The sequence below is a fragment of the Mytilus trossulus genome, chromosome 3 (assembly GCF_036588685.1).
Source record: "Mytilus trossulus isolate FHL-02 chromosome 3, PNRI_Mtr1.1.1.hap1, whole genome shotgun sequence".
Taxonomy (NCBI): Eukaryota; Metazoa; Mollusca; class Bivalvia; order Mytilida; family Mytilidae; genus Mytilus; species Mytilus trossulus.
The window spans coordinates 80,906,671-80,934,500 of record NC_086375.1 but is presented as its reverse complement, the minus strand read 5'-3'; the positions used below and the strand labels follow the sequence as shown (position 1 = coordinate 80,934,500).

Below are 27,830 nucleotides of genomic sequence, written 5' to 3'. Positions count from 1 at the left end.
TCAAATCTTTATTCCATATCAACTTCTTTAGCAACTTTTAAGAAACGCAATGTTGCATTATATATATATCACAAAAGTAAGAATAACTTTAAGAATTTAAGAACTTTTATTTACACTAGAAAGAAAAAATCCTATATATTACAATATATTCCTGGGTTTATTTAAAACAGGTATATATTACAGTATGAATTAAAGACCAAATTGAGCTTTACCATAGTCAGTTCTGGATCTCAAATTGAATTTATCCATGGTCAATTCTGGATCTCAAATGTTAAAAGACCAAATTGAACTTGTCCATAGTCAGTTCTAGAATTTAGATGCTGCATTCCACGTAGTTGATTATTCCAGCTGACACCAGTCCTGCTCTAAGTCCAGGCACCACAATAACCTTTAGTATAGGCCCATTCAAACATGGACTCAATCGACATGCCAGCACCGTGTTCTTGATTAAATTCACCAATTACCATAGGCTTATCAAGTCGAAAGTTGGAAAATGATTGCTGGAAGGAGAAGTTTACATATCCGATTACCATTACCCTCGTAAGAGCAGGCGAACCCTTTCTGTTTAGAATAGACATTTCTTTTTAAAATGATTCTGAATTTTAACGTTTTTAGTTAACGTTTTATCTGAGGGATTTGATTAAATAACATTTTTTTTAAAGAACATTCACTGCAAAAGAAAAAATAACAAATGCAAAAACTACTCATTGAATTGATACTTTGTATTCTGTACTTAATCTGTCGAGTTTGATAGCAGGAGAAAAAACGCATACTTCTGCAAACATGTACGTCAATTCAATACTTACTTTAAAGGGAGATTCGCTTCCAAAATGATGATGCCAGTTATAGCTGTGCACTTGATAAAAGGACAGTGTACCCTGGTGAGTAAAAATAGTAACATTATAGAAATATCAACATGGAATTTATTTGAAAAGTTTACGAAAAAATCCAACTACCATTTTCTTTCATTAAAGCATGAACTCCATAATCAGAAATGTATAAAAAATAAGTATCGATGTAGTACCTTCTGATAGCAGAACAAGTTCGGCCATATAAGTTTTAAACAGGCAAAATGTACAATATTTTAAGAAATCGGTACAATAAGATATATTTTACGATTTGCTTTCCTCCTGTTTTAACAAGACAATTATCACTATACAAGTTATGAAATCCCATGACATCAGTATCAGCTTTCATGTTCCACGATCCAACAGTAACCATTGCTCCTGGGTCAACTTCCTTGATAGCTGCTGCTTGCCAATTCACAAATCTAACTGTTAAGCATGTCTTATTGTATATAATTTGAAATAGTTGAGATGAATTCACACATTTATTCATATAAATGAGTATGTCCAATATTTTTTTTCACAATGTTCTTTCAGAACTAGTTATTTTTTACCAAGATGACTACAATCTATAAAACAAACCCAAAACACAGATCATCCGACATAACTTTATCATCCAGTCGTATACATTTTCCCTTCCTCATTCTACTATGGTGCAGTTTTGTTTTTGTTTTGTTTTGATCATTGATCGCCTATTTTTAACTAAATTTGAAAAGAAAAATTATTTATTAACCTGCCAATCTCTTGGTCAGTATACAGACGGCCAGCCCATCCTGCACCAGATCCAGATAAATGTCTTGTGTCAAAACAAGGTTCGGAGCTGCTTTCACCTGGTTTAATTTCACCCTCGGGTTCATTCATTATATCCCATCCACCCAAAGCCGTTTCATTTTTTCAAAGCATTAGCCATTGGTTCGAGAGCATGGTCTATGTATGACTGAAGTTCTGTTGTATCCACCAAGAGTCCATTAAACCGGTAATGCGATTTTAAGGCTACTGCAGCATTCCAAAGAGTAAAGAAAATGAGAATGTTACCGTATAGCGGGTTATTTTCGCGGGTGTAAAATTTCGCGATTTTCATTGAATAAGGTATACGAAATATTTTGGCGGTTATTATTTTGGCAGATTCAACATTTTTTACATTACCTTTGCATGCACACTTTTAAATTGGCGGAATTTATTTTGGCGATTTTGTTCTATCCGCGAAAATAAGCGAAAATTTACAGCCCGCGAAAATAAACCGCTATACGGTATGTCTCTTGGCAGCCTGAAGATAGGTCCTCATGTCACTGATCAATGTTTTGTCTATACCAGTAACGTAGCCATTGTTGTTAAATTGTGGCTTAGATGATCCTTCAATATGCAGCCATACTCCTATTTATCTTAAAATATATTAATTATAATTAAGCTATGTTTAGATATTATTGGTGGTAACATGCAACCATAAAGGTTAAGAAAATCAACTTGTTACATAGTTTTAAAGAGCACGAAACTAATTTTTAGTTTTAGTAACCTATTTATCATTACCAACACAACAGCACTAATTCTTTCACTTACTGACGGAATTTCCACAATGACTCTGAATGTCACTCAGTGTCGATTCAAACGTTGATTTTCCTTTTATGTAATGATTATGTCCAAAGTCGGCTGCATAATGGACCCAAGCCTGGTTAGCACCGGATAAAAATATTTGATGTCCATTATAAGTCAGATTGGTGCCACTAACACCAAGTCTAGCCTGACATCCTTATAAAATAAAAGTAAAATTGATTTATTATACATAGCCGGACAACAAAGTAGAACATCACTAGTGGATAGGTAATAAATGTAAAACAACATGCATCACCATAAGTTAAGCAAATGTTCCTAGAGGATGAAATTATCATTCTTTATACTTGCAAACATGTTTTGATTTTTACCAAAATTGTTTGAATCCAAAACAACCGATTGTTTCGATTGCATTCTTGGCTGAGGTTTGAGGAATAAGACTGGAAATTCTATTTTTTTTTACTAACTGTAGATGTTGCAGAAATTAGTTTTTGTTTAATATTTATATCTTTTTATCATACATAATTATTAGTAAACAATATTTGATAGTGTTAAAATAGATCAAGGATTCGTTTTTTTATTGACAATTCCTCACTTCTGAGAAGAACATATGAACCAATCACCGGAATGCGTAGGTTCTGTATATCAATACATTTTAGTTTGGACAGCTTGTTTTTGTAATTGATAAGCTTTTCTAAAGCCCTGAAAGTAAGAATCTTGTATGAAATGTTTGCTTTCTTTTTGATGATATGCTTTTTATCTGATTGAGATCTATATATGTTACGCATACATCACTAATGCATTTGCCATATACTAGTACAGGTTGATTTGTGCTTTGGATTTCAAATATTTTGGCCACGAGCATCACTGAAGAGACATGTATTGTCGAAATGCGCATCTGGTGCAACAAAATTGGTACCGTTGATTTAATTGATTATATAGAAGCAAAAAGGATTTTCACTGTTAAAAAACAAAAATAACACGAATTTAGGTGGGATAAAACAAAAACAAAACTTATGGCGTCTTGGAGCAGATAAAACAAAATTAATGGCGTTTTGGAGGAGAGTCGTATGTAGAAAAGACATAATGTGGGATACTTTACATTTCGCCTTCAGGATTGGATAAAAACAAACTCTTGTTAAATGAAGAATCTGAACAGATGAATGAAAAATTTACAAATTGCCTTCAAAGTTTAAGTCAATGCACGGAGTGGGATTTCATCAATGGAAATTTGTCAAAAAACCAGTACAATTGATATCCATGAGTCATGCTCACACATACTAATGTATCGCATTGTTAAAGATAAAAATAGGTAAACAATTGCTGTAAGAGACTTCCTTGTGATGTAAGTAGTACAAGTAAAACAACCAACAACATCCTGCCAGTCTATAAAAAAAAGAATATGAAAAAAGACAGAGATCTCACATAAATTACAAAAGATTGTTAAAAAACATTTCGATCAAATACAACTGATTACAATGCTAATTTTGAAACCCTTTCACTCAAAAAAGAAAAAAATGGTTACCACTGAATATATGTTATGCATTGAATGGTAGGAATAGCCATCTTGTTATCTTATTCAATTATTCCTGTTTTCTCTCTTAATTATTGTAGACAACCTTTTGGCTTAAATTTGGCATAATTTATTACATAGTAAATAAGAGGCAGTTGGTGTAAAAGATCAATTTTATCGCTGGGTTAAAAAACAAACTGGTTGAGTGGCCAAACGGGACGAGGGGTTAGCAGTTAAATGTCGGATTGGCGATAAATTAATACCGGTGTTCCTCGAGATTGACGAGACATTAAAGAAGTATCCCTTTCAGTTATAAAATCTTTTTAAAACAACTTTCTTTGCCCCACGATCTTACTTTTTATGCATATATTCACACAATATGCAACATCACTTAATGATCTCGATTTACATTTTCATACTCATTTGTTTGTCTATCAGCCTGTCAATATAGTTTTGTTCTTCTGTTTTTCTTAAGAAAAAACATTCTTGTTCCTGATCCCATTTTTCAGTCATTTGTTTTCTACACATTAATATTTGTTGGGCTCGTGTTGCTTATCCTTTAGTTTCTATGTTGTGTCATTTGTACTATTGTTTGTCGTTTGTCTTTTTCATTTTTAGCCGTGGCGTTGTCAGTTTATTTTCGATTTATGAGTATGACTGTCCCTCTGGTATCTTTCGTCCCTCTTTTATTCTTGTAGTTATACATATTGAATTCATTAATAAAATAAGTAAATACAAAGATTTTCCCCTCTTGTTGCAATTGTCTCTCTGTACTTTAACGTATCGTCTCCAGAAAAACTTCATATAGTTGAGATTAGATGAACATTCTCAAATAAAAACACTCTTAACTACAATAAATTAAAACGAATATGATTGATTTGATAACAGTAGTCTACCGATGTTAAAATCACATGAACTATTTTGGAGAGACAAATTCAAGAAAACTGAGGGAATAGCAGCACTCTAAAACGAACAAACCAGGGTGCGTCAAGAGTGTGAACCCCCTTTTAATGCATACGTCATCCGTCATACGCATCTATACTTGTTCAAAATGTACCAATCAAAACTTCGGCACAATCAGTTATACTATAGATAAGACGACCATTCGGGTATCTCAAGATATAAGGCTGCAAAACCATGTTTGATAATTAGTTGAGACTAATACATAGCGTAGTGGTGAATCAATATGAGATATTGACCATGTTAGGAAAGGTAAATTTCAGTTGTTTTTCCAAATAACTCTGTTCGATCAATATTAGTATAAGGAATTCACCTTTGCTAATAATGTCATTATAGTGTGATAATGCAAGAGCATAACGTATCAATTGAATGAGAATATATAAAATTGAATAAATTATCTTATTTGCTTAAAACCGTAAATATATCTGTTTTACTTATCTTAAGATGTTAATGATTTAGTAAAATACTACAATATGAGCCATGTTTTGATTATACCTCAAATAACACAACAAATCGTGATACCTTTGAAATTAGAAAATAAAGACTTTGAAAAAAGTTTGATATACCTTACCTTCAGCTACAGCATAAAAACAAGAAGCTTCGTCGAAACTTATCAGATTACATCTAAACAGATGACCAGTATACAACACGTAGACTTTCGTTAGATCTTATCTGTTATGTGTATTATATATAGTATATATATTTTGAGTTCAAATTCCAGAGAGGGAAGAACAAAAATTGACAAATTCGCAGATTTAAAACTGTAGTATTCAGTTCTAAGAACTTGTCTGACCCTGTTAAATGTTCATGTACCTGACACAATTCAGAAACATTTAACAATTTGTTTTCAAGATATATCTATTATTTGTGAGAAGAAATGTGTGCTTTTTATTAGAGTTCTTTTAATAAAATTAACGGTACCAATTTTCTTGCACCAGATGCGCATTTCGACAATACATGTCTCTTCAGTGATGCTCGTGGCCAAAATATTTGAAATCCAAAGCTTATATAAAAGATGAAGAGCTATAATCCAAAAGGTCCAAAAAGTATAGCCAAATCCGTGAAAGGAATCAGAGTTTTGCATGAGGGAGATACATTCCTTAATTTATAATAATTTCTAATATTTTGTAACAGCAAATTTTAATAACGCAAAAAATCTGTATTTTCATGCCAGTACCGAAGTACTGGCTACTGAGCTGGTGATACCCTCGGGGACTAATAGTCCATCAGCAGAGGCATCGACCCAGTGGTAGCAATAAAATTAACGATACCAAATTTTCTTGCACCAGATGCGTATCTGTATATTATTCATGTTTACATATTATTATGCAAACATTATAATATATTGGTCCCCCCTTAAGAAAAAAAGGTAGGGTAGGTAGATCAATTCTACGGTGACAATACTAATTTGATTAATTACATAATATTATGTCTGTACCAAGTCAGGAATACATCATTTATACATTCGAATTCGCTAAATGTGTTTCAGCTTCTGATTTTGCCATTTCATTACGGACTTTCAGCTTTGAATTTTCCTTTAAGTTCGGTATTTTTGTTATTCAGCTTTTTTATGATCCTTTAGCATATTACAGTGCTGTATGAATAAACGAATTTCAAAGGGATGGTCCTTTATTTCACATCACAAATCGAATTAAATATTTTCAAGGTTGAATTTTAACACGTGTAAAATAGTTAAGATTATTTCTGGTTAAAGATTGCTAGTATGAAGCAAATGGAGTGCTAATTTTATTATGTGCCTGCATTTAAACCGGTCCTGGTATGTTTGGTAGAACTTGAAAAACAACACACTCGTTACTTCCAATTCAATCATATGTTTACTTCTGAGATTCAAAGTTATGAATTTGGAAATGTATATGCACAACTGCTTTATTAAATTGACAGAATAGTAAAAGGTATAACAGAACTATCGAACCCTCAATGCAGTGGATGATCCAAAGGGGAGGGGGGTATCATGTGATTGAAAGTCTATAAAAACGGACAAAAGTCAAACGCTATTCACCAACGAAAAGAGTGTTAACAACTGTTATATTCATATCTTGGTACAGTCTTTATTCAAGGAATGATGCATGAAACCTCCATTTATAGCTAGTAAAACCTCCCACTTCTATTTAAGTTGTGTTTAGTTCCGTTATAATGTCAAAATTGGATGATTAACTCTAACAGATATATTTTAATACGATTATTATTGAGATCCATCAGTTAAAACTGTGTAATCATACATCTGACACATAGTCCAGCGGATATCAGAATAATTGATCACTTTATGGTAAAAGCATGAAACTTGGCAAAATGAAAGATTAAAGGGTATAAACAAAATTCAGATATGGAGCCACGAAAAAAAAATCCAATATGGCCGCCAAATTCAAGATGGCCGCCATCAGTATTACATTTTTCACTTGATGAAGTCTTTCAAATCTAATGAGTTCCAAAGATGTCAGAAACTTAAGGAAATACAATTCAGATATGTCATTTATTATGTTGTTAAACCTAATGGTACAGAAATCATAGAAAATGGCGTCCAAATTCAAAATGGCGCGTCAAAATGTCTTAGTTTTACCGTATTCGAATCTATACACCATTATTGTGTGGTAGAAAGTTATCAAAGCAGTAAAACTGATCATTTGATATCGATAAAGGGTTACAATGTATCACTTTTACCTGGGTACGAAGATAATATTTTCAAAATGGCGGCATATTCAAAATGGCGCCGTTTAGCATGTAAAAATTTGACGTTTGTTTTTGAATATGATATAAAATGATTAAAAAATAATGGATCCAAATGCAGGGAAATCAAAACAAAGCTCAGTCTCAATCGGTTTCTCTTTCACAGTCCGGTGAGCATTTGCATAATGCTGTGCATTTTAATGCTGCTTTTAAGCATTTACATGCACCTCGACATCCTTTCTTACAGCCACAGTGGATGAGCTCTTGGCATGACATTGAAGCTTCAGCAAGCACAGACCAGAATGGTACCCAAGTACCATCAAGTTTTTGCCAACCAAATAAATCTGGTGATGACATACCTGGATTTGCAACTAAACAATTTCCCCAAATAACACTTCCTTGGTAAACTGCACGTTTCGTATGTTGAAGAAGTGCATCTCTTGTTGGAGGAATATTGTCTATTGTTCTTGTCTTTTGTGTGAATAACTGTTTTTTAACTCATTCACCGTATTAGCTGTACTAGACCGATCATACAAAAGAACAACATACCGTTCTATTACTTTCAACACTTTTAAAATTTCAACTTCATTTGGATTCTCAATAATCTGCAGAAGTGCATCTGACAACTCCTCATATACGGACCATGTGTCCCAAGCTGATTTCTTACCTTTCCCAGAAAAAGCTGAGACTGTGTCACAACCAGTAAAGGCATGGAACAGTGGAAAGACTTTCGATTTCAATAATCCTAGAGCAAGGCACAATTCATGAACTGAAATATATCGGAAGTTCTTTCCAGTGCCAAAACCTATCCACAGCTGTTCAATTTGCAGTCTGTTGAAACAAGAGACAGACAAGACAACAACATCTGTGTCAACTGTTCTGATCAGTATTCTGTTGTGGCCTTTCAGGGAAGCATCTAAGGCATGCAACAACATTCTAGTATCAGCTTCCTCGTGTGAACATGGGCTTAACAATTCATGGCTGTGTCCTGCAGTATTTCCAAGGGCGTTGATCTTGTCAGTTACTACGATCTCATTGTCGATACCAGCACTGGTTATTTTATCAGCGAGAAAATGAAACAACTCAATTTTATTTTCATCTAGACGCAAGAATTCCTGCCAATTTCCTGGTTCATTCGTTTCATCTTGAACTCGTCTTCGAATACCTTTCCCACGTTTTCCCCGAGTAGACGCCTTTAAGCTATTGTCAATGTATGTGTCAAATACAATATCAATTCTTTGCACATTTTTTCCAATATTCTGAATATACGGTACAAACACTTTTAAAGCGTATTCATTAAATGATTTGACATTGACAGGCTTGAGCATATTAACAAAATAACAGAAGACACTACAGGTTGAACATCTGTTGGAGGGGTTAATCTCTCCAGACATTTTGAAAGAAGGTCAACTTTTGTTCCTAGACGTATAGTACCATTTTGACTAAGCGATGGAGGGAAAGCATGATTCTCATGTCTGAAGAAATCGTCAAGGTTTCCATCTCTTGATTGACAAGCAATATACAATCTTGAAAATAAAGAACAATTACTTTTCAAAGCCATTAGCTTGTGATCTGTCGTAGACGTTTTCTTTGCAGGAGGTGGTGTTTGAAAAAGCGGTAACTTATTCCTCTTGATAGTATCAAAGACAGACGTTGTTCGATCAACAAGGCGTTCTATATATACTTTTCAAACTGTTCTTGTCCCAATGATTCTATTGTGTTAACAGTTTTAACAACTGATATGTCAACAATGTTCTTCGAATCTAATACAAGCAAATCCTTACTTGTCTCTAAAAACGGATTTCCAAGATCATCAATTACATCATACAAAGACACAATGTCATTTCGGAAAGATTCTTGAAAGGATAATGTTTGTTCATGATGAAGTTTATTAGATGCGTTAGTGTTCACAAAGCATTCAGTGACATTTTCAAATTCATTAACCAACCTAGCCATTTCAGGCCCTACCACCATCCATCTACGAAGCGCCCCTGGATTTTCCGTCAACCCAACAGCACCACCATCTGCTTTAACACAAGCATTGTTTTGTTCGTGGGCTTGATCAATAGCCATACAGGAAAATTTCTTCTCTGTCTTGTTGACAACAAAGTTGCCGTCAAGGAATGCTCTATGGGTTTCTGGGTTCGTTTTTGGTAACTGAACCATATCACGCAGATGAATTGGTAGCCATCGTGAATAAATGGTGTGATCCAAGGCAAAAAACCAAGGAATGATCTTTGAGAGAGCTTCAATATATCATGAAAAGTTAGCCTCACGTATAGACATTATAAATATTAATACGGTCAATTCAAATCAGAGAGTTATATACCAAAATTTAAAATGAGGAGATTCTTTAGATCGTTCCAAACACCACTCTTCAAATACTAAGGTAACCTCATCATCCCTCAAAATATCTTTGTATTGACAGTAAGCATTTGACAATAGACGGTAAAGTGTGCATGCTGTAACTTGGTGTGCTCTACGTGTTTTTGTAACATGAGAAGCCTTTAGAAATGAATCAGCTGTACCCGGTGATGTAACCTGTTCATTTACTAAAACACTAGTCCATCCACTATCTTCAAGCCAACTACCAAGTGCTTTGAACGCAGCCATCTCTATGTGTAGGCCACCGAACATCATAACAAAGTGATCCTCACCATATATCTGAGGCCAGTTCCACTGTATTAGTTTTGCTACGGTGAAAAGGGGTTGGTCAAAAGCAACAACTGGCGTTTGGCCTGGATTTAGCTTTCTAACAGCGCTACGAATAATGTTCAATGAGTGTCGTATCATTGCAACAGATTTTTCTTGCTCATGAAACAGAGGTAAAAGGGCAGACACTGCTGGTAGTTTATTCCCATCTTGCAGGACTGCAGCATGATAGGCGGACCATGAAATATTTGTACCCACTGTAGCCCTAACACTTGAATTTTCTGCAACATGTTTCAGCCATTTGAATTCCCCTTTAAATGCAGCTGGAAATGAGAACATATCAATTGAAAGTTCTCCTTCAACTAATGGAATATCTGGTTCGTTAAATCTTAGTACAGCTGGTGGAAGGTTTGAATAACTCTCTGGTAAAAGAGAAACTCTCTTTGACTGACATAGTTTCAGATTGGTCCAATGCTTGAACAACGCCTTGAGCATCCTCTGAAATATGTTGGAATAAAGATATAACTGTACCATGGAATGAGTCTTTTGTTACTATATTCCTTGTGGATAACTTCTGTATGCCAGACGCGTGTTTCGTCTACAAATGACGTATCAGTGACGCTTGAATAAAAAAAGTCAAAAAGACAAACAAAATGTATGTAATTCAAGATGATGACCTGAAATCTTGAAATTTTCGCAAAACTCAACTATTTGTTAATTGTTAATGGCTTTCCAGATATACACGATATAATGTTTAAAAATAAGACTTGTGGTGGCCATTTTAAATATGTCGGCCATTATCGAATTGTTTTCCATATTCAGAAAAGATAAATTAGCATCATATTTAGCAATATACAATGTTTTGTGATTTTATTTTCAATGTTCAATTTAACTATTTTTTTTAATTCTGCCCTTATGACTATTGGCCGCCATTTTGAATTTGTCGGCCATTTTGTGATTATTTTTGATTGTTCAATATTCGTTAAAGATTAATAAGCATCATTACTAGCAATATGCATTGTGGTGTGCTTTTATTTTCAATTGATAAATTGTACCTTATTTTTGGACTCCGTCTCATGACTGTGGGCGGCCATTTTGAATTGGTGGCCATTATAGAATTATTTTTTTATTTTTCCATATTCATAAAATATTAAGTACCATCATTACTAGCAATATGCATTGTGGTGTGCTTTTATTTTCAATTGATAAATAATACTATATTTTTGGACTCAGCTTCATCACTGTTGGCAGCCATTTTGAAATTGGCGGCCATTGTGGATTTTTTTTTGATGGCTCCATATCAAAAAATGTTTATAAGCATCATAACTAACACTGTGCAAAGTTTCATGCTTTTACCATTAAGTGATCAATTGTCCCAAAATATTGGACTTAGCTGCTGGACTTACAGACATACAGCACAATTGACTAAAAAATTGAAATAAACATACAAATAAATCTATCAAAAACGCTTACCTATTCTTTATTCTTCTGTCAGGCGTACCTCTTCGTTTGTAGTATCATTCAGGTAAGCAACTACTTAAGCATTGTGAAAATGTGCAGGAAACAATTTACAGTGATAACTTCAATTCATTAGCTTTTTTTTTTTTTTTTTATCTTTAAAATAGGGACGTATCAACCCTTTGCAGTCTTTGCAAAATTGAGAAAATGTAATTTCATCGTTCATATCTTTCAATGTTTGTAGGGTTGAAAAGGCAAAACAACTCATAACTGATATCAAATGTATATACAGATCCTTAGTTGTTGACCTGCATATGCATTGTGACTTTTTTGAAACATCAAGTATCGCTCCATTTAGAGCTTATACTGATTTTAATATATACCTTTTGAAATGGAGATACCATATTTGAACGCGATACATTATTGGTGTCTCTAATACATATTTATATATATTTATTTCAGAATGTATGAAAAATGTCTAACTGCATTTTAAAGTCTTACATGGATTTAAAAACACAAATTACATGGTACATATATTAGAATAAGGAGATGTAGTATGATTACCACATTTTTCAAATGAAATATCTGTTTGTTTTTTCAAGCGACATTCATTACAATAGCCGACCACAAGGAATTCATTATCCATTTTTTTTTTGAGTTTTCAATATTCCTTCCTTTTTATATACCTAGTCAATGAGTAACCTTTTCAGCACTTTATAAAAAAAACGGAAATGTTATGGAGTTTTTATTAAAGACCAAAATGAACTTGTCCGTGGTCAGTTCTAGATTTCAGATGCTGTATTCCGCGTAGTTGATTATTCCAGCTGACATCAGTCCTGCTCCAAGTCCAGGCACCGGAATAACCTTTTGTATATGCCCATTCAAACATGGATTCACTCGACATACCAGCACCGTGTTCTTGATTGAATTCGCCAATTACCATAGGCTTTTTAAGTCGGAAGTTGGAAAATGAATGCTGGAAAAGAAAACCACATATTGAATATCCTTGTCCCCAAAGACTCAGGCCAGCCCTTTCTGTTCGTTCTAAACATTTCTATTGAAAGCAGTCAAAGTGTCATTGTTGTATATTATTAAATTTTATTTGATAGTTTAAAAAAAAGTTCCATGTTACAAGATGTCGCTATGGGAAAGAAGAAATCCAATAGCGCAGTTGATATATTTATTATATTCTTTTATAAAATGAATGAGTTTGATTCAAGAAAAAACATACTTTTGCAAACACCAAAGTGAAATAAAAATACGTACTTTGAAAGGAGATTCATTCCCAAAATGATTTTGCCAGTCGTAGGTATGAACTTGATAAAACGACAGAGTGCCCTGTTGAGTAATAATGATTAAATGTTAAAATTATTGAAATGAAATGTATTTTTAGAAGGCAAGTTTTTACTTATAAAATTGAAGATGTGGTGTGATTTCCAATGAGACAACTCTCCACAAGAGACCAAATGACACATACATTAAAAATTATAGGTCGCTGTAATAATATTAACAGGAATGTAAAATAACTATTTATTATTTACAGATATATTCAAATTAAACAAAAAAGATCAGGTAGTAAAAATTTGAAACCTGAAAAGTAAAAAAATTGTAAAGAAAATCGGTATAATCAGTAATTTACGCTTTGCTTTCCTCCTGCTTTGACAAGACAGTGATCACTATACAAGTTATGAAATCCCATGGCATCAGTGTCAGCTTTCATGTTCCATGATCCAACTGTAACCATTGCTCCTGGGTCAACCTCCTTGATAGCTGCTGCTTGCCAGTTCACAAATCTAAATTTAAAGCAAGTCACATTACAAATAATTTTTTTTATAATTTTACAAAACAATCAAGGTAATAATATATCAGAAAAATGGTACCATTAATGTCATTATAAAAGAGTGTGCCAGAGCAAAAACAAGTTCACTTGGGTAATGTTTACATAAGTATTATCCAGTCCCTGTCACAGGCATAGCTTTTTCAAACAGTAGATAACTGTTTTGTCCTCGTCTATAACACAAGCAACACGAGGGGTGCCAGATTTGGAAAACTATCACCATAAATTATTGATGGGGTTCGTGTTGCGTAGTCTTTAGTTTCTATGTTTTGTCTTGTGTACTATTGTTTTTCTGTTTGTCTTTTTTTTATTTTTTTTATTAGAAATGACATTATCAGTTAATTTTTTTATTTATTAGTCCCTCTGGTATCTTTTATCCCTCTTCCATACTTTGCCCTAGTTTTCTCATTCAACATTAATGTTCCCTTTGCAAAATATCAATCAGTATCACAAATTCATTAACCTGCCGATCTCCTGAGCACTATATAAATGTCCAACCCATCCTGCACCAGATCCTGATAAATGTCTTGTGTCAAAACAAGGCTCGGAACTGCTTTCGCCTGGTTTAATTTCACCCTCGGGTTCATTCATTATATCCCATCCTCCCAGGGCCTTTTCATTTTTCAAAGCGTTAGCCATTGGTTTGAGAGCATGGTCTATGTATGACTGAAGTTTTCGTGTATCAACAATGAGTCCATTTAGACGATAATGTGTACTCTGTTTTACGGCACCGTTCCAGAGAGTAAAGAAGATTAAAATATTATGTCTCTGGGCAGCCTGAAGATAAGCCCTCATGTCACTGATCAATGTATTGTCTATACCAGTTACGTATCCATTGTTGTCAAACTCGGGTGTTGATTCCCCTTCAATATGCAGCCACACTCCTATTCATTTTTAATTTTCAAAATTAGTATATCGTGAACAAAAATTATATTAAACATCCTTCATATGTAAAGTTAAAATTAAAAAAAAAAAACCATTGGCAATTTATATCACGTCGGTTGATACCCTTTCTTTCACATATTATAGAGCACTTCAAAAGTAAATACCAACTTAACATAGTTCCTTTCAAATAATTACAATTTACAAAAATATAAGGTAGCACAATAAAAGATTTTATACCTCCAATTCCTCAGTTTTAAAATGCTGTAACTTTCTTTATAATGCCTAAACATTTATAGAAGTGGTATTTATGGATAGCTAACAAATTACTCTTTCAAAAAAATGCATTGTTTGTATTATATAACAATTATGTAATCAATTATAATGTAAACTGTGTCTAAAAAATTTTACAAGAACTTTTCACTTTCAATTGAAATTAGTTGCTTCATGGATATCCCGAGAGGGTTGATTTAATTATATGTTGTTCCAAGAGCCGTTATCTACAAAAGTGTGTCCCAGATTTTGTATAGAATGTTTGATAACATTTTACACCTAATCAAATATTATCTACTTTTATGTGGTAAGGATGTTTTCACTAATTAGAGATTTATGAGAGAATGGAATACTATAGCAATACTTTCAGACACCCTTTTGTAGCTCCTATTGTGTTGATTAAGATTTCGTTAAAATTTCCTATATAGTTATAAAGATGATAGAGTAAATTCTTTCAAATGAACTGACCAAGATGCTATTAATTGCATTATAATTGATTACATAATGATTGCATAACAAAAATATTGAATTCATTTAAAAGAATAATCTTTTTTATCTATCTATATAGACCTCTTTTATTAATTTATATGCAGTCTTAAAACAGTAACGGCATTTTAAAGATTGGAGATAGCAAGTAAAAAATTCTTTGTGTTGTGCTACCTTTAGTTAACAGTTGAATTTTTAAGTAAAATTAAAAAAAATATACAAATCTAAACAAAACAGTTGGATGACATAGTTATTACCACCAACGATAAAAACCGCACCACCTATTCCACTTACTGACAGAATTTCCACCATGGCTCTGTATGTCACTCAGTGTTGATTCAAAAGTTGATTTTCCTTTGCTGTATTGGTTATGGCCAAAGTCGCGTGCATAGTTGACCCACGCTTGATTGGCACCAGATAGAAATATGTGATGTCCGTTGTAATTTAGATTGGTCCCACTCACACTCAGTCTGGCTTGACATCCTTGAAAAAAAGTAACAAATAAAAGTTAGAAAAAGCTAGACAAACACATTAAATAGAAAAACGTTAAAAGTCGTGATGTAGATAGAGGAATTAGTTCTTCAATATATAAAACTGAAATCGTCTGTTAATTATTTTTATGTTTGTTCTTATATGCCTTTTAAGTCTGTGCTTTTTGTGATTGAATCTTATTTTGTAGAATATAATAATAATAATAATAATAATAATAATAATAATAATAATAATAATAATAATAATAATAATGATAATTAATCAAATGAAGAGAAGTTTATTTGTAATCATTAAAAAAATTATCTATCATTTAAGTTTGACTAGATAGTTTAACGAAAAATAATTGTAACTCGAGTCGTTTTTTGACAAACCGTAGCTGTAAACGATATTAATTTCTGTTGAGATGTAACAACCATAGGTAGTCATTTTTGGGGCCTTTAAAGCTTATTTTCTACAGTTTAATGGGTTTTTTTTAACATTGTTTAATGGTTGTTAGTTTATACAGATAGTTTTAAAGTTTTGATGAGATTTGATAACCTGCTGAAACTTGATTGTAAACAACAAGTTTTTTCAACAATCTAAATGAGTTCACAGAACTTTCTTATAAATCTGTATGAACTTTGTTTTAGTCGTTATCTATTTATTGAAATGTTCAGCAGTTTAAACTAGAGCTATTGTTGTGACCTTTAAAGGATATGCCTCTTGCCTTCTAATATGACTTATACTGCAACTAGCTGTTTTTTTCTAAATAAAGTAACACAGCTTTACTTTGTGCAATGTCAATTTCATCCTGGAAAATTATTTCCACAATTATGGGTTCCTTAAAGGATGAAATAAGTATGAAATAAGTTTTACAATTTCAATAGTTATCACTGTTTTTATTTGATTTACAGTATAAAAACAATATAAGGTCAATGTCAGAAAAATAAATACTTTGCGACTCGGCGTAAAACTGGAGAAGAGATCGGTAGAACCTAGCCCTTCCACAGTTTCTCAGCCTCATACATTTTTAATAAAATATTTTTTTTCTGACATTAACCTTATATTGTATATTCATTGGCACATGACACACTAATACAATAGTCACATTGAATGCATAGAAGAAGAATGTTTGAATATGTATAAACAACATATAATAAAGTGAGAAATAAAGGGCGGTTTGGAGATATTTTTAGAAGGGAAATATTCTTTCCAAATTATATATTGAGACTTAAGGTTCGTATAAAAAAGGAAGAATTTGCACTGATGAATTATTCATTAGTGATGTTCTACAAGTAAAAGTCGGTTGGATCGCATCTATTAAAACGTTATGCATTTTGAATTGAATATCATGTAATGGACAACCTGTTAATGCAAATAGTACAGCTAAGGCAGTCAACAGCATTCTGCTAATCTACAATACAAAAATACAGGCAGGTATTACGCAAAATACAAAAAAATGTTGAAAAAGTATTTTGATGAAATGTCACAATTATCCATTCTTTACCCCCTACATGAAAAAGCAGATATTTTAATGTATGTTATATATGAGAGCAAAATAACCCGTCTAGGCTTTCTAGTAAGGATTGATGTTTCTAACTTCAATATTGTGGAGTGCTTTTTGTCTTAATTTTTAAACAACAAAAGACACTGATAAATACTTTATTAATCCTTATTGAGTTTGATTCCTTATCCGAATTTAAGCTTTTTGTTCAGTTTTTGAATTTATATCAGCACTTCAAAGTTTGTATAGGGTTTTAAATTTTCATATTTTATGGCCCTAAACATCACCAAAGAGACACTACGTGTTTAAATGCGTATGGATTTTTCTAGTTGCGTATTTGGTGCAGTAAGATAAATACTAATAATACTATTTTAAAAACAAGTCTATTAATCCAAAGCAAAACAAAATATCCACTCGTCCACTGTTGCCTAAATAAACTCAAACACTTCATAATTTACACCATAAGAAAGAATAGAATCAGGATGTTATTTATACGTAATGGAATAACAGTTCGCATTACAGAAAATGGTCAGTACAGTCGTGTATCAGATTTCTAATGTATACATAAAGTTTACAGCTTACGTACATCCATTAGAATAATTTGCTATTATAGTAAACTAGTTGATACTTATCTAGTTGTTGATTGAAGGTTTTAATATTCCAGAATTAAGTTAATAATTTTAGAATTATATCTGTTTTTAAAATTCTTAATCCCCATTAGAGGTTTTTGTGCTTAATGCTTGAAATTACAGTAACGTATGGTCAGCTTTGAATGTGGAAGTAAATAAAGTATGGTAATATGCCTATTTTGGACAACAAGAACCAAAAGGTCAACTACTGAAGAGAAGTGTCAGTTTGACTGTGCATGATGTAAAGTTATAAATAAAAAAAAACCCACACAAACTTGAACTCCAAAAATAAATTTTACCGTAATTTGTAATGACATTGGTTTCGTTCATACAACACTACCACATAATCTTCTATTGATTAACAAGATCTTCCAAAAATGAAAATATGTTAAATGTTGATGAAAGAATAAGTCTGGCACGAAGAACATCTTATTCGCTGATGAAAACAGGCGTTCATGGAACAAATGGTATGAACCCACGAGTGTCCTACAATATATACAGAATATATATATTGCCTCGTCTCCTTTACAGTTTAGGGGTCCTTCCGATAAATGCAAGGCAACTAAAAGCACTCAGCGACTTCCATTCAACATTCCTGAGAAACATTCAATCTCTGCCTGCCAGAACAGCCTCAGTGGCAATTTTTGCATTACTTGGTGCCCTTCCACTTGAAGCTGAGCTTCACAAACGTCAATTGAGTCTTCTTCATTCCATTCTTACATCAGAAAATCAAAACCTAAAAGAAATTTTAATACGACAATACCGTCTGCAAGTAAATCAAGGAACTTTTCTAGAAAGAACTGACTCTATTCTAAATAAATATAATCTGCCTACTATAGAAGAAATTTTTGAAAACACACCAACTAAAATTAACTGGAAACATACAACAAGATCTGCAATCATAAAATTTTGGCAAGAATGGATAAAAAAAGAAATCTCTCAAAAATCAACTCTTCATCGCCTGGATATTAACTCTATAAATATTGGAGAAACTCATGCAGTGTGGAATACAGCTCTGAATCTACCAGGAGAAACAAAAAGGGCAATAATTAAGGCATGAATTCTTACTGGAACTTACATGCTTCAAGCTAATAAGGCAAAATTTCAAATAGAAAATGCTGACTCAATCTGCCCCATTTGCAGGATTGAAGAAGAAAACCTTATTCATTTTATTACAGGATGTCCTGTTCTTGAAGGTATCCGCAGAAAACACTATGGAACCATCAAGCAAGAGATAGTGAACAAAATTGGAAGTATTCAGTGGAATAGCAAGTTCCGTGATAGAGACATTATATGCCAGTTGATAACAGACTGTAGGAAACTCACTGGAGAATATCTACATTATAATGTAGAGCTTATGAACAATAAAGAGTCAACATCTCGTAAAATGTGCTATGATATGCATGTGAAGCGTCTGAACGGAATGAACATAGATAAACAACAGTGAACATGTATATCCTAAGTATTAACCATGGTGACTAATCAATAGCTATCGTTTATATATCATCTGTGTGCTTGGACTTTAACATGCTTAACTATAGCATTATTGAATGGCTTAATCTGTGTGGATTGGCTTGCTTGCTAGAATAAAAGTAGCAAATATTAGTGGCCTTGTCTTGCTATGTTGTGCTGATTACAAAACCGTTTATATGATATCTTTTTAGCCTTTAAAGATTTCAGTTTGAAATTTTTAGTCTGTATATATTAACATTTAAAACTGTCAATAGTTTTATGATAGAAGTTTTGAAATAACATTCTATGTGGAATACTTTAAAAATGGAGCATATTGTGCCGTGTAACATAAGGCTCACATTCTATATTGATATTTGTGCCCGTGTAATATAAGCCAACTAATTCTTAAAATCCGTTTGGATGTGCTCCTCATTAGCAGGAGGAAAATACAGAAAAGAAGAAGAAGATATATAGAAAATAATTAAGTTTTAACCAGTTTTGCGTTGTCAGTGTATAAGTTTGAATGTCCCTCTGGTATCTTTCGCCCCTCTTTTAGTTGCTTCTGTATTCCCTATTTTTAGAAATATAAGAGTTAAACTTATGCTTTCAATTGACAGGCAGAGAAATAAGTAAAGCCATTTGAAGTTTAGAACTAAAGACTTGAATGATAAATTAATTAAACAGATAGTAGTTAACCGATGTTTCAAATCAAATAAATAAGAATTAACAACTAGGTGTCGAAGATTTCCAAACGATATAAGACCACTTGTTTCAAGAGGTTATGTCATTTTATACATGTACCATCAGCCATGTGAATCCACACTCAATCAAAATGTACAGATGACAAAATGTGACACAATCGATATGACTTCAGATAAGACGACTATTCTGGTATTTAAAGATTTGATACTTCGAAAATATGTCGTTCTTGAATTGAGACACCGTCGTATCGGTTAACCAGTTCGTGATGGTGATACATAACCCTTTTTGTTTCCCATACCAACTCTGTCAGAGCAGGTTTTATTTATACAACACAACCATTATATTAATGTGGGTTAAGTTTAAACATGCATGAACGAAAAAGAGAATATACACACCTAATGCAATTAAGGTTTGTTTATATGTCCTTTTAATACATCAGTTTGCCAAACATTCTTCAACGATATCATTTTAGTCATATGGTAAGATATCAGACATAGTATTATTTAAAGCTCAAAATAAACACATAATAGTTATCAAAGATACCAGGATCTTAATGCAATACACCAGACGCGCATTTCGTCTACATAAGACTCATCAGTGACGCTCAAATCAAAATAGGTATAAGCCAAACCAGTGCAAAGTTAAAGAGCATTGGGGATAAATGCGTTATACTGTAAAACTTAGTAAATGTGATACTATTTGGATTGAGATTTGACAAGTGAGATACAAAAAAATTGGCATTTTTCTTTTTTTTCTTTTTTTTTTTTGGCATTTTTTCTTGACATTAATACAATTCACATTTTATGCCTCACTAACAAATTAACGACTCATCATTAATATCAGGCTTTAAACAACGTGTCTGTTTTTTAACGCATCAATGTTAATATAACGGAATTTGACGAGTATGTCATTAAAGTGAGAGGGCTAGCGCTATAGATCCAGGTTTAATCCACCATTTTCTACATTTGAAAATGCCTGTACCAAGTCAGAAATATGACAGTTCTTTTCTATTCGTTTTTGATGCGTTTTGTTATTTGATTTTGCCATGTGATTATGGACTTTCCGAATTGATTTTCCTCTTAGTTCAGTATTTTTGTGATTTTACTTTTTTCAGAAGAAATACAATTAAAACATATTTAGTCAAAACGTGAAAATTTGACATGTCTTACCTACTGCTAGAACATGAACCTACAAAGTTTCTGGCCTAAGGTAATCAGATTATATCTATATAAATAACCGGTATAATACACGAAGTTCCATTATATCTTATCTATGGACTATATATATATACTATGTTAAGATTTAATAAAAAGGGAACTTTAACATAGATACAGGCTTTAAATATAAACAAAAATGTTTTTTATAGCATTAGACGCGCGTTGCGTTTAGTCAAATAATATGTGTGTTCTAAGTAAAAACTAACACCACATTACAGACGTATGCACAATTTTTAATAATGCAAGAACAGAACGTAAACATGTTCTGTTTGGACCATATCACAATCGTGGGTTTTGAGGAGGTTTTCTTTCAGGTTTTTCCTATTCTTTTGATGCACAATTTCATTCCAGATATAAATCTAGATGTGCCTACTCATTTTTCAAATGAACAATTTCATTCTAGGCCATATTTCATTGGAACCTATGTCCTGAATATTTATTTATTTATGAAGTTTCCTTATAAATCTATATAGCTTTATTGGTAGTAAATGTTTCAATCTTCTCCTCCTTGTAGACAGAAAAAATAATCGGAGTTTTAGACATGAGATAAAAAAAATTTAAACATATCAAAGAATGTTACCAGTCTCTGCCAGTTAGATAATTTTATGAGCAATTATACAATTCATACCATGTAGTAATATGGTATTTACCGTGGAATCAAGTTGTAGATCTCAAACACGTATTTCATAAAAAGTCCGAAAAATTAAAAAACGTTATTGTCTGTTGCTATAACTTTCTACATAAAAATAACTTTTTTGTTTACAAATTTAGAAAAGAACAACAATTTACTTTTACTTATTTTAGTTTTTCCAGATTGCCAACTTTTGGACTTTTTGTAATCTATGCTTCAGACTTTCGATACATTTAGCATAGATTCTCTTTAAAGAAGTGACCTGTTATGATTTATAATATGAAACCTATTACCATTCTCTTTGTTGTATATTTGAAAATTTAATTGATTTAGGATTTAATCAATGTTTTATTCTATAAGAGGAATTATAATGATTATAATTTTAATAACGGTGTTTGATGCCATTTGTGGACATGAAAGTAAGATAAAAAAGTGAATTAAATTTTGACTTTTATTACCGTGTGTGTTTTTTCCCTATCAAAATAATTCCAACTGTTAACGTTGAATGTAATATGATATAAATATCTATGAAGAACTTCTTAGGGCTACACGTTAAGTGATATATGATAGTCATATTACTAGCGGTGGTATCTTTGTGTTTATTTTTATTCTCTAATTTGAAGCGAAAACGGATCTGAGCATTTTGTTAAAGAAAATAATTAAACTAAACCAAAAATACAAACTTAATCGTCAAATGGCTGTGTCATTTCTCATGTTCTCATGGTTGTATAGTTAGCCAAACATGTAACTTCTCTGAAAGTCGCATACAGTTCCATTATATATATTGACAACAGTGTGTTAGAAAAACAAGCAGACACAACAGTTGAAAATTAAAATGTTGATACTGCAGTTAACATTGTAATATAATCTTTATCATCATGCATAAACTGTAACAACAAAGAAACATAAAAATGACATATAGACAAAGTACATAAGCAAAAATGAAAAACAAGAACTAAAAATTGACAAAAGCACAATGATGGAGTGATTCATAAGTACCAATCAAAGTAATAAGTATATTATAAGAAATGGATAAACAGTAAAGATTGAAAATACAAAAGGACCAAAAAAGGCGAACTTTAACAAGTAATTCAGAATATAAACAACGTCGGTACTCAAACTATATACTTCAAGACCATAATGTACTTTTTGTGAAGATGATACGGAATATTTTTCAACAACGTCTTGGTATATTCAAAGATGTTTTTTTAGAATCAAGACGAGACGACGTTCTTTGACAAAAAATTGGCTCGTCAACTTTCTACCCAGACAATGGCGACGTTCAATAAATCTGATAAGCAGCTGCAAGCTCTTGAATACTGAACGGGTTGGGAAAGGCATTTCTCATATGCAGGTAAAGTTGGTAAGCTGACGCTAAGGTGTAGAAAATTTATGAGTTAAAATCTTCTCGCGTGTGTTAGATGCTGGTATTGAATGACCACTTGTGTCAAATTCGAAGTACATGTCAAAAATGAGGCTGAGGAAACCATGTTATTTGCTTAATTTATAGTTTTTTTCGGGGATATGTTAATAGAACATAATCAGAAAAGTTATTATTGGAAAGAAATTCATCAACATATCTGAATGTGACATTACATGATCGGGCTTCTTTGATTTTTTTGTTTTCGACATGTGTCTGAAGTGTCTTAAAACTACGTCCTTTTGTTCTCATTATCTCCCGTTTGTAAGCCAAAAGCTATTTTTTTTACAGTTTCTATACACAACACACACACATATCTAAAATGATTAATGATTTAACTAAGATTACATGTACATATATATCTTTTTTGTCCTTAAAATCCTTTTAGAAACTATATAATCCAGCATTTTAGTCTGGCTGCATTTGTTCTTTCATTTATTTCAAAGTCAAACAAATCCAAAACAAATGGACCATTTAGTTTTCAAAGGTACCAGGATTATAACTAAGTACGCCAGACGAGCGTTTCGGCTACATAAGACTCATCAGTGACGCTCATATCAAAATATTTATAAAGCCAAACAAGTACAAAGTTGAAGAGCATTGAGGATCCAAAATTCCAAAAAAGTTGTGCCCGATACAGCTAAGGTTATCTATGCCTGGTATAAGATAATCCTTAGTTTTTCGAATAATTTAAAGTTTTGTAAACAGGAAATTTATAAAAATGACCACGTTATTGATATTCATGTCAACACCGAAGTGTTGACTAATGGGCTGGTGATACCCTCGGGGTCGAAACGTCCACCAGCATTGGCATTGACCATCGACCCAGACATGTTTTATTGCCCTATAACACGATGCGATAAAGTTATTTTGATATTCATTTGATTTATTCAATACTTCAGTAACTGAACCTTTGAAAATTGGGGTTATTTTTTCAAAGAATTTGTCAACTTTAGATATAAATACGCTTTACACTCTATTATTTACCAAATAACAAAAGCAGGGTTTAATTCCAATTTACAAATTGTAGTCTTTTGGTAGAAATCACAAAAGAAAAGAAAGAAACTAAACATTAATTTTGAAATGAAAACGACAAATATTTTTTTTTAGGAAAAATAGTTAGCAAACTAAACACAAAGGGTCAATGCACTATTTTTTGTAAAGAAATAGATTAACAGTTCATTATTTATGAATTAAATTTCAAAAATTCTTTCTCCTAATGAATATCTTTTTTAAAATTCACAATTAAGCAAATATTCTATGGGGTCAAAGAGTAAAAATAATGATAATTATCTTTTCATTTTAGTGTAATTTCCAGTTTTGAAATATCTATCCCCTATAATTGTAATCATTATAATTATAGTAATATGATATTTACGTGGACGATGTTAAAGCTTTTAAAGGATAATCTTACGTCCTCAGGAAAATTGATGATATGAAACCCAAACTAGTGTTGAATTTTTAAATCATGCCTCAAAGCAGTTACAAAAGTTACCACTAGTTTTTTTCTTCATGTCAATATCCTATAGGATGTATTATATGAAGTATTTACTAGTTGATGTTCCTTATTATGTCAATAACACAGAGATCATATATCCCTTTCGCCCTTAATCCCATTTTAGAAGTCCTTGACATGTCACTTTTTAAATGTTTATTCACACGAATTTGGAGGTAGGGTTAATTTCCCCTGAATTTCAAACTAAGGTTACTTGTATTTTCTTTCATAAATTGATTAGATTTTTACTTATATCTTTACAATATCACAGCTTCATATGGGTTTTTGGAAGTAAGGTTGGGATGTTCTCATAACTAACATAAAACCCTGACCGTTTTTGGCACTACTTTATTGATCTTTTAGTCCTCGATGCTGTTCAACTTTGTACTTGTTTCGGCTTTCAAACTTTTGAATCTGGGTCTTGTGTGGACAAAATGCACTTCTGGCGTATTAAAACTTTGAACTTGTAGCCTTTTGTTGACTTTTGTTCGTGTGTTTCTTTGTCAATTGTGTTCTCCAATTTATTTATATTTTAGTCCTGTGGTGTAGTGTTGTCATTTTGATGTTATATTTCACATGGCCATAAAAAAGGGAGGTTTGGCATGCCACAAAATAAGGTTCAACCCATAATTTTTTCCTTTAAAAATGTCCTTTACCAAGTTAGGAATATGGCCATTGTTATATTATAGTACGTTTCTCTGTGTGTTACATTTTAACGTTGCGTCGTTTGTTTTCTCTTATTTTTCAGTATAAATTCTCATTGCGATAAGACGTGTCACGGTACTTGTCTATCCCAAATTCATGTATTTGGTTTTGATGTTATATTTAGTGGGATTTTGTTTGATGCTTGGCCCGTTTCTGTGTGTGTTACATTTTATTGTTGTGTCGTTGTTCTCCTCTTATATTTAATGCGTTTCACCCGGTTTTATTTTGTTTCCCCAATTTTGTTTTTTGTCCATGGATTTATGAGTTTTGAACAGCGGTATACTACTGTTGCCTCTTTTTACAGCACAATCTCATGGGTCACTTTTCATATCGTGTATTCCATGTGGCTGAACTATTCATTGAAATTTAATCTAAGACCTTTCGTCTTTTTAGTTGTCTGATTGGTGATATATTTTTGTTTTAAAAAGCTTCATATTCTATTGATTTCTTAAGGAACCTTTACGTCAGTTAACTGCAAAGCTTTTTATAGCATGCACAATTTATCATATTTATTTCAAAAATCATTGGTATAACAGCATTGCCTGCTGTTCAGTGCAAATTTTATTTAAGAAATATTTCATGGAAGCCATAGATTTGTTTGAATTTTACACATGGCCTGGACTGTGATATTCGAATTTTATTTTTAGCGTTAATAGAACAAATACGGTCATTAAAAAACTGAAGCGAAGGTATGAATACCTTGTGTGTGGCTGTTATTTTTACACCCTATTAGATAAAATTAAAACATTCTAATAAGTCTGTAGCTTGCATAAATTATTTCGTAAATTACCGCTAGATAAAAAGTTGCTTAACTCTTTAAATTCTCAAACCTAGCAATCCCATTTTGAGTTTACATGTTTTTCACTTAAGCTACCGTCAAATTTAAAAGTTGACATGTTGCTGACATGTTGCTGAAATTAGTAAATATGCGAAGAATGCAATACAATAGAAAATAATCAAAATCCAGTTCAATGTAATATTATTCGAATTTTGATGGTTTACGTAATGGAAAAACCTTCAGTTTTAGCGTTTCATTTTGATGACGACATGTTTTGAAATTACTTAAATGTCCAAAAAGCATTAAAGGGATTTCGCAGAATTTTAATTCATTTTTATTTTGTAGATTATTCCGAGCTCTTTTGCGATAATTCGTTTTGTTATGCATCAAATTACGAATAAGGGTTCTGTAATCTTTTTTCAATTGCAATTTTTTAACAATAAAATCGGCATAGGGTTTGAAAATAAGGTCCGATTCATGTGGATTTACGTGGGAGGTATATTGTAACATCTTTTATTATGTATATCTCTGAGTATGCGCTATGTATAGATATATCGAGAATTCTATCACGATGGTGTGTACAAAGCGAAAGAACCCGTCCTATTAGAATATACCGTTGTATTCCATCAATGGTATATTTGTAATATGTTTATATATGAATTTAAAATTTGCATTCCGGTAACCGGTGGTTTGCATTTTTGAAATTTGAAAAATGTATTAACCAGAGGAAAGTTGGAAAATCGAAAGTTCTGACGTGATTAAAACAACAAATATATTTTTCTGCAATTTTTGCACCGTAATTTGTTCTAGCTTCGTTTATTAAATTTTCAATATGCTATCATTCGATCGTTCAACATGTGAATCCCCATTATTATTGCGTTACATCAGATCTTACGGTAAATCCCCACATTAATCAATAGCATATATACTTATGATAAAAATGCATAGAGGTGACTATCAGTCCCAGATCGTATGGAAGTATTTCGCATAATGTAAATGCTACATTTCTGGCTCTCTTTTTGTTGTAAAATATATGTTTGTTTTTATCGCGAACACAATATTGTCAATTTGAATTATAAACAACTGTCAAGTGGAAGATTAACCCACGATTTTCTTCAGAAAATGTGTGTCCCAAGTCAGGAATATGACATTTGTTTCCTGTCGGTTACGATGGTTGATATTGTGGAGTATTTGGTTTTGTCCTGTATTATGAACTTCCCTGGTTCTTTTATTTATTTTCACCTTAGAGTTCTGTATTTTTAGAAAACCTTTCTCTATTGTAAACCAATTTATATCGTCAATAATTGCATGTAAACAAAAATATAATCAACAACAAAAGATCTTAAAAATACTCATTGTTCTACAACTAATATTGTAGCTCCTCATTTAAAGTTGACCAGATACTATCTTGTCTCTTCTAGTTATCCCTTAATGTTCTCTATATAATAATAATGCTTGTCATTGTCATATCCTTTCAATTCCTTAAGGTTTCGAAATGAAATAATTTGGTGAAAGATGTAAAAAAAAAACGGGGAAAGTTCGATCATAATTCCACATACAATAACATATTATTTGACACAAGTGAGATTTTGGCGAATCATTAGTCCTTCGTAGCTTCAATGAACATTAACTTGAACGACAAATCGGATGGCTTACCTTGTTTGTATTGGATACGAAAGATTCATAA

General features: G+C 32.2%; 1 protein-coding gene and 1 pseudogene across 1 annotated transcript; both read right to left on the bottom strand.

Moving 5' to 3' along the window:
• Positions 1–251: 251 nt before the first annotated feature.
• LOC134711072 (mannan endo-1,4-beta-mannosidase-like) lies at positions 252–8,945 on the bottom strand (annotated as a pseudogene).
• A 3,444-nt stretch (positions 8,946–12,389) lies between these two features.
• On the bottom strand, positions 12,390–21,155 carry LOC134709765 (mannan endo-1,4-beta-mannosidase). Its single transcript, XM_063569914.1, has 7 exons — positions 21,067–21,155; positions 16,976–17,024; positions 15,434–15,622; positions 13,962–14,382; positions 13,301–13,454; positions 12,928–12,999; positions 12,390–12,637 (listed from the first exon to the last, which is right to left on the bottom strand). The coding sequence occupies exons 2-7, from the start codon at positions 17,013–17,015 to the stop codon at positions 12,410–12,412; spliced, it is 1,104 nt and encodes a 367-aa protein (XP_063425984.1). The 5' UTR covers positions 17,016–17,024; positions 21,067–21,155; the 3' UTR covers positions 12,390–12,409.
• Positions 21,156–27,830: the final 6,675 nt, after the last annotated feature.

Bases quoted from the DNA above. Each gene is read 5' to 3' on its own strand.
- LOC134709765 (XM_063569914.1), bottom strand. From the start codon at position 17,015: ATGCTGTTGACTGCCTTAGCTGTACTATTTGCATTAACAG. The intron at 15,623-16,975 runs GTTGTCCATTAC...CTTTTTTTCAAG, and splicing joins TGTACTATTTGCATTAACAG to GATGTCAAGCCAGACTGAGT. The intron at 14,383-15,433 runs GTAAGTGGAATA...AAAAATGAATAG, and splicing joins CCATGGTGGAAATTCTGTCA to GAGTGTGGCTGCATATTGAA.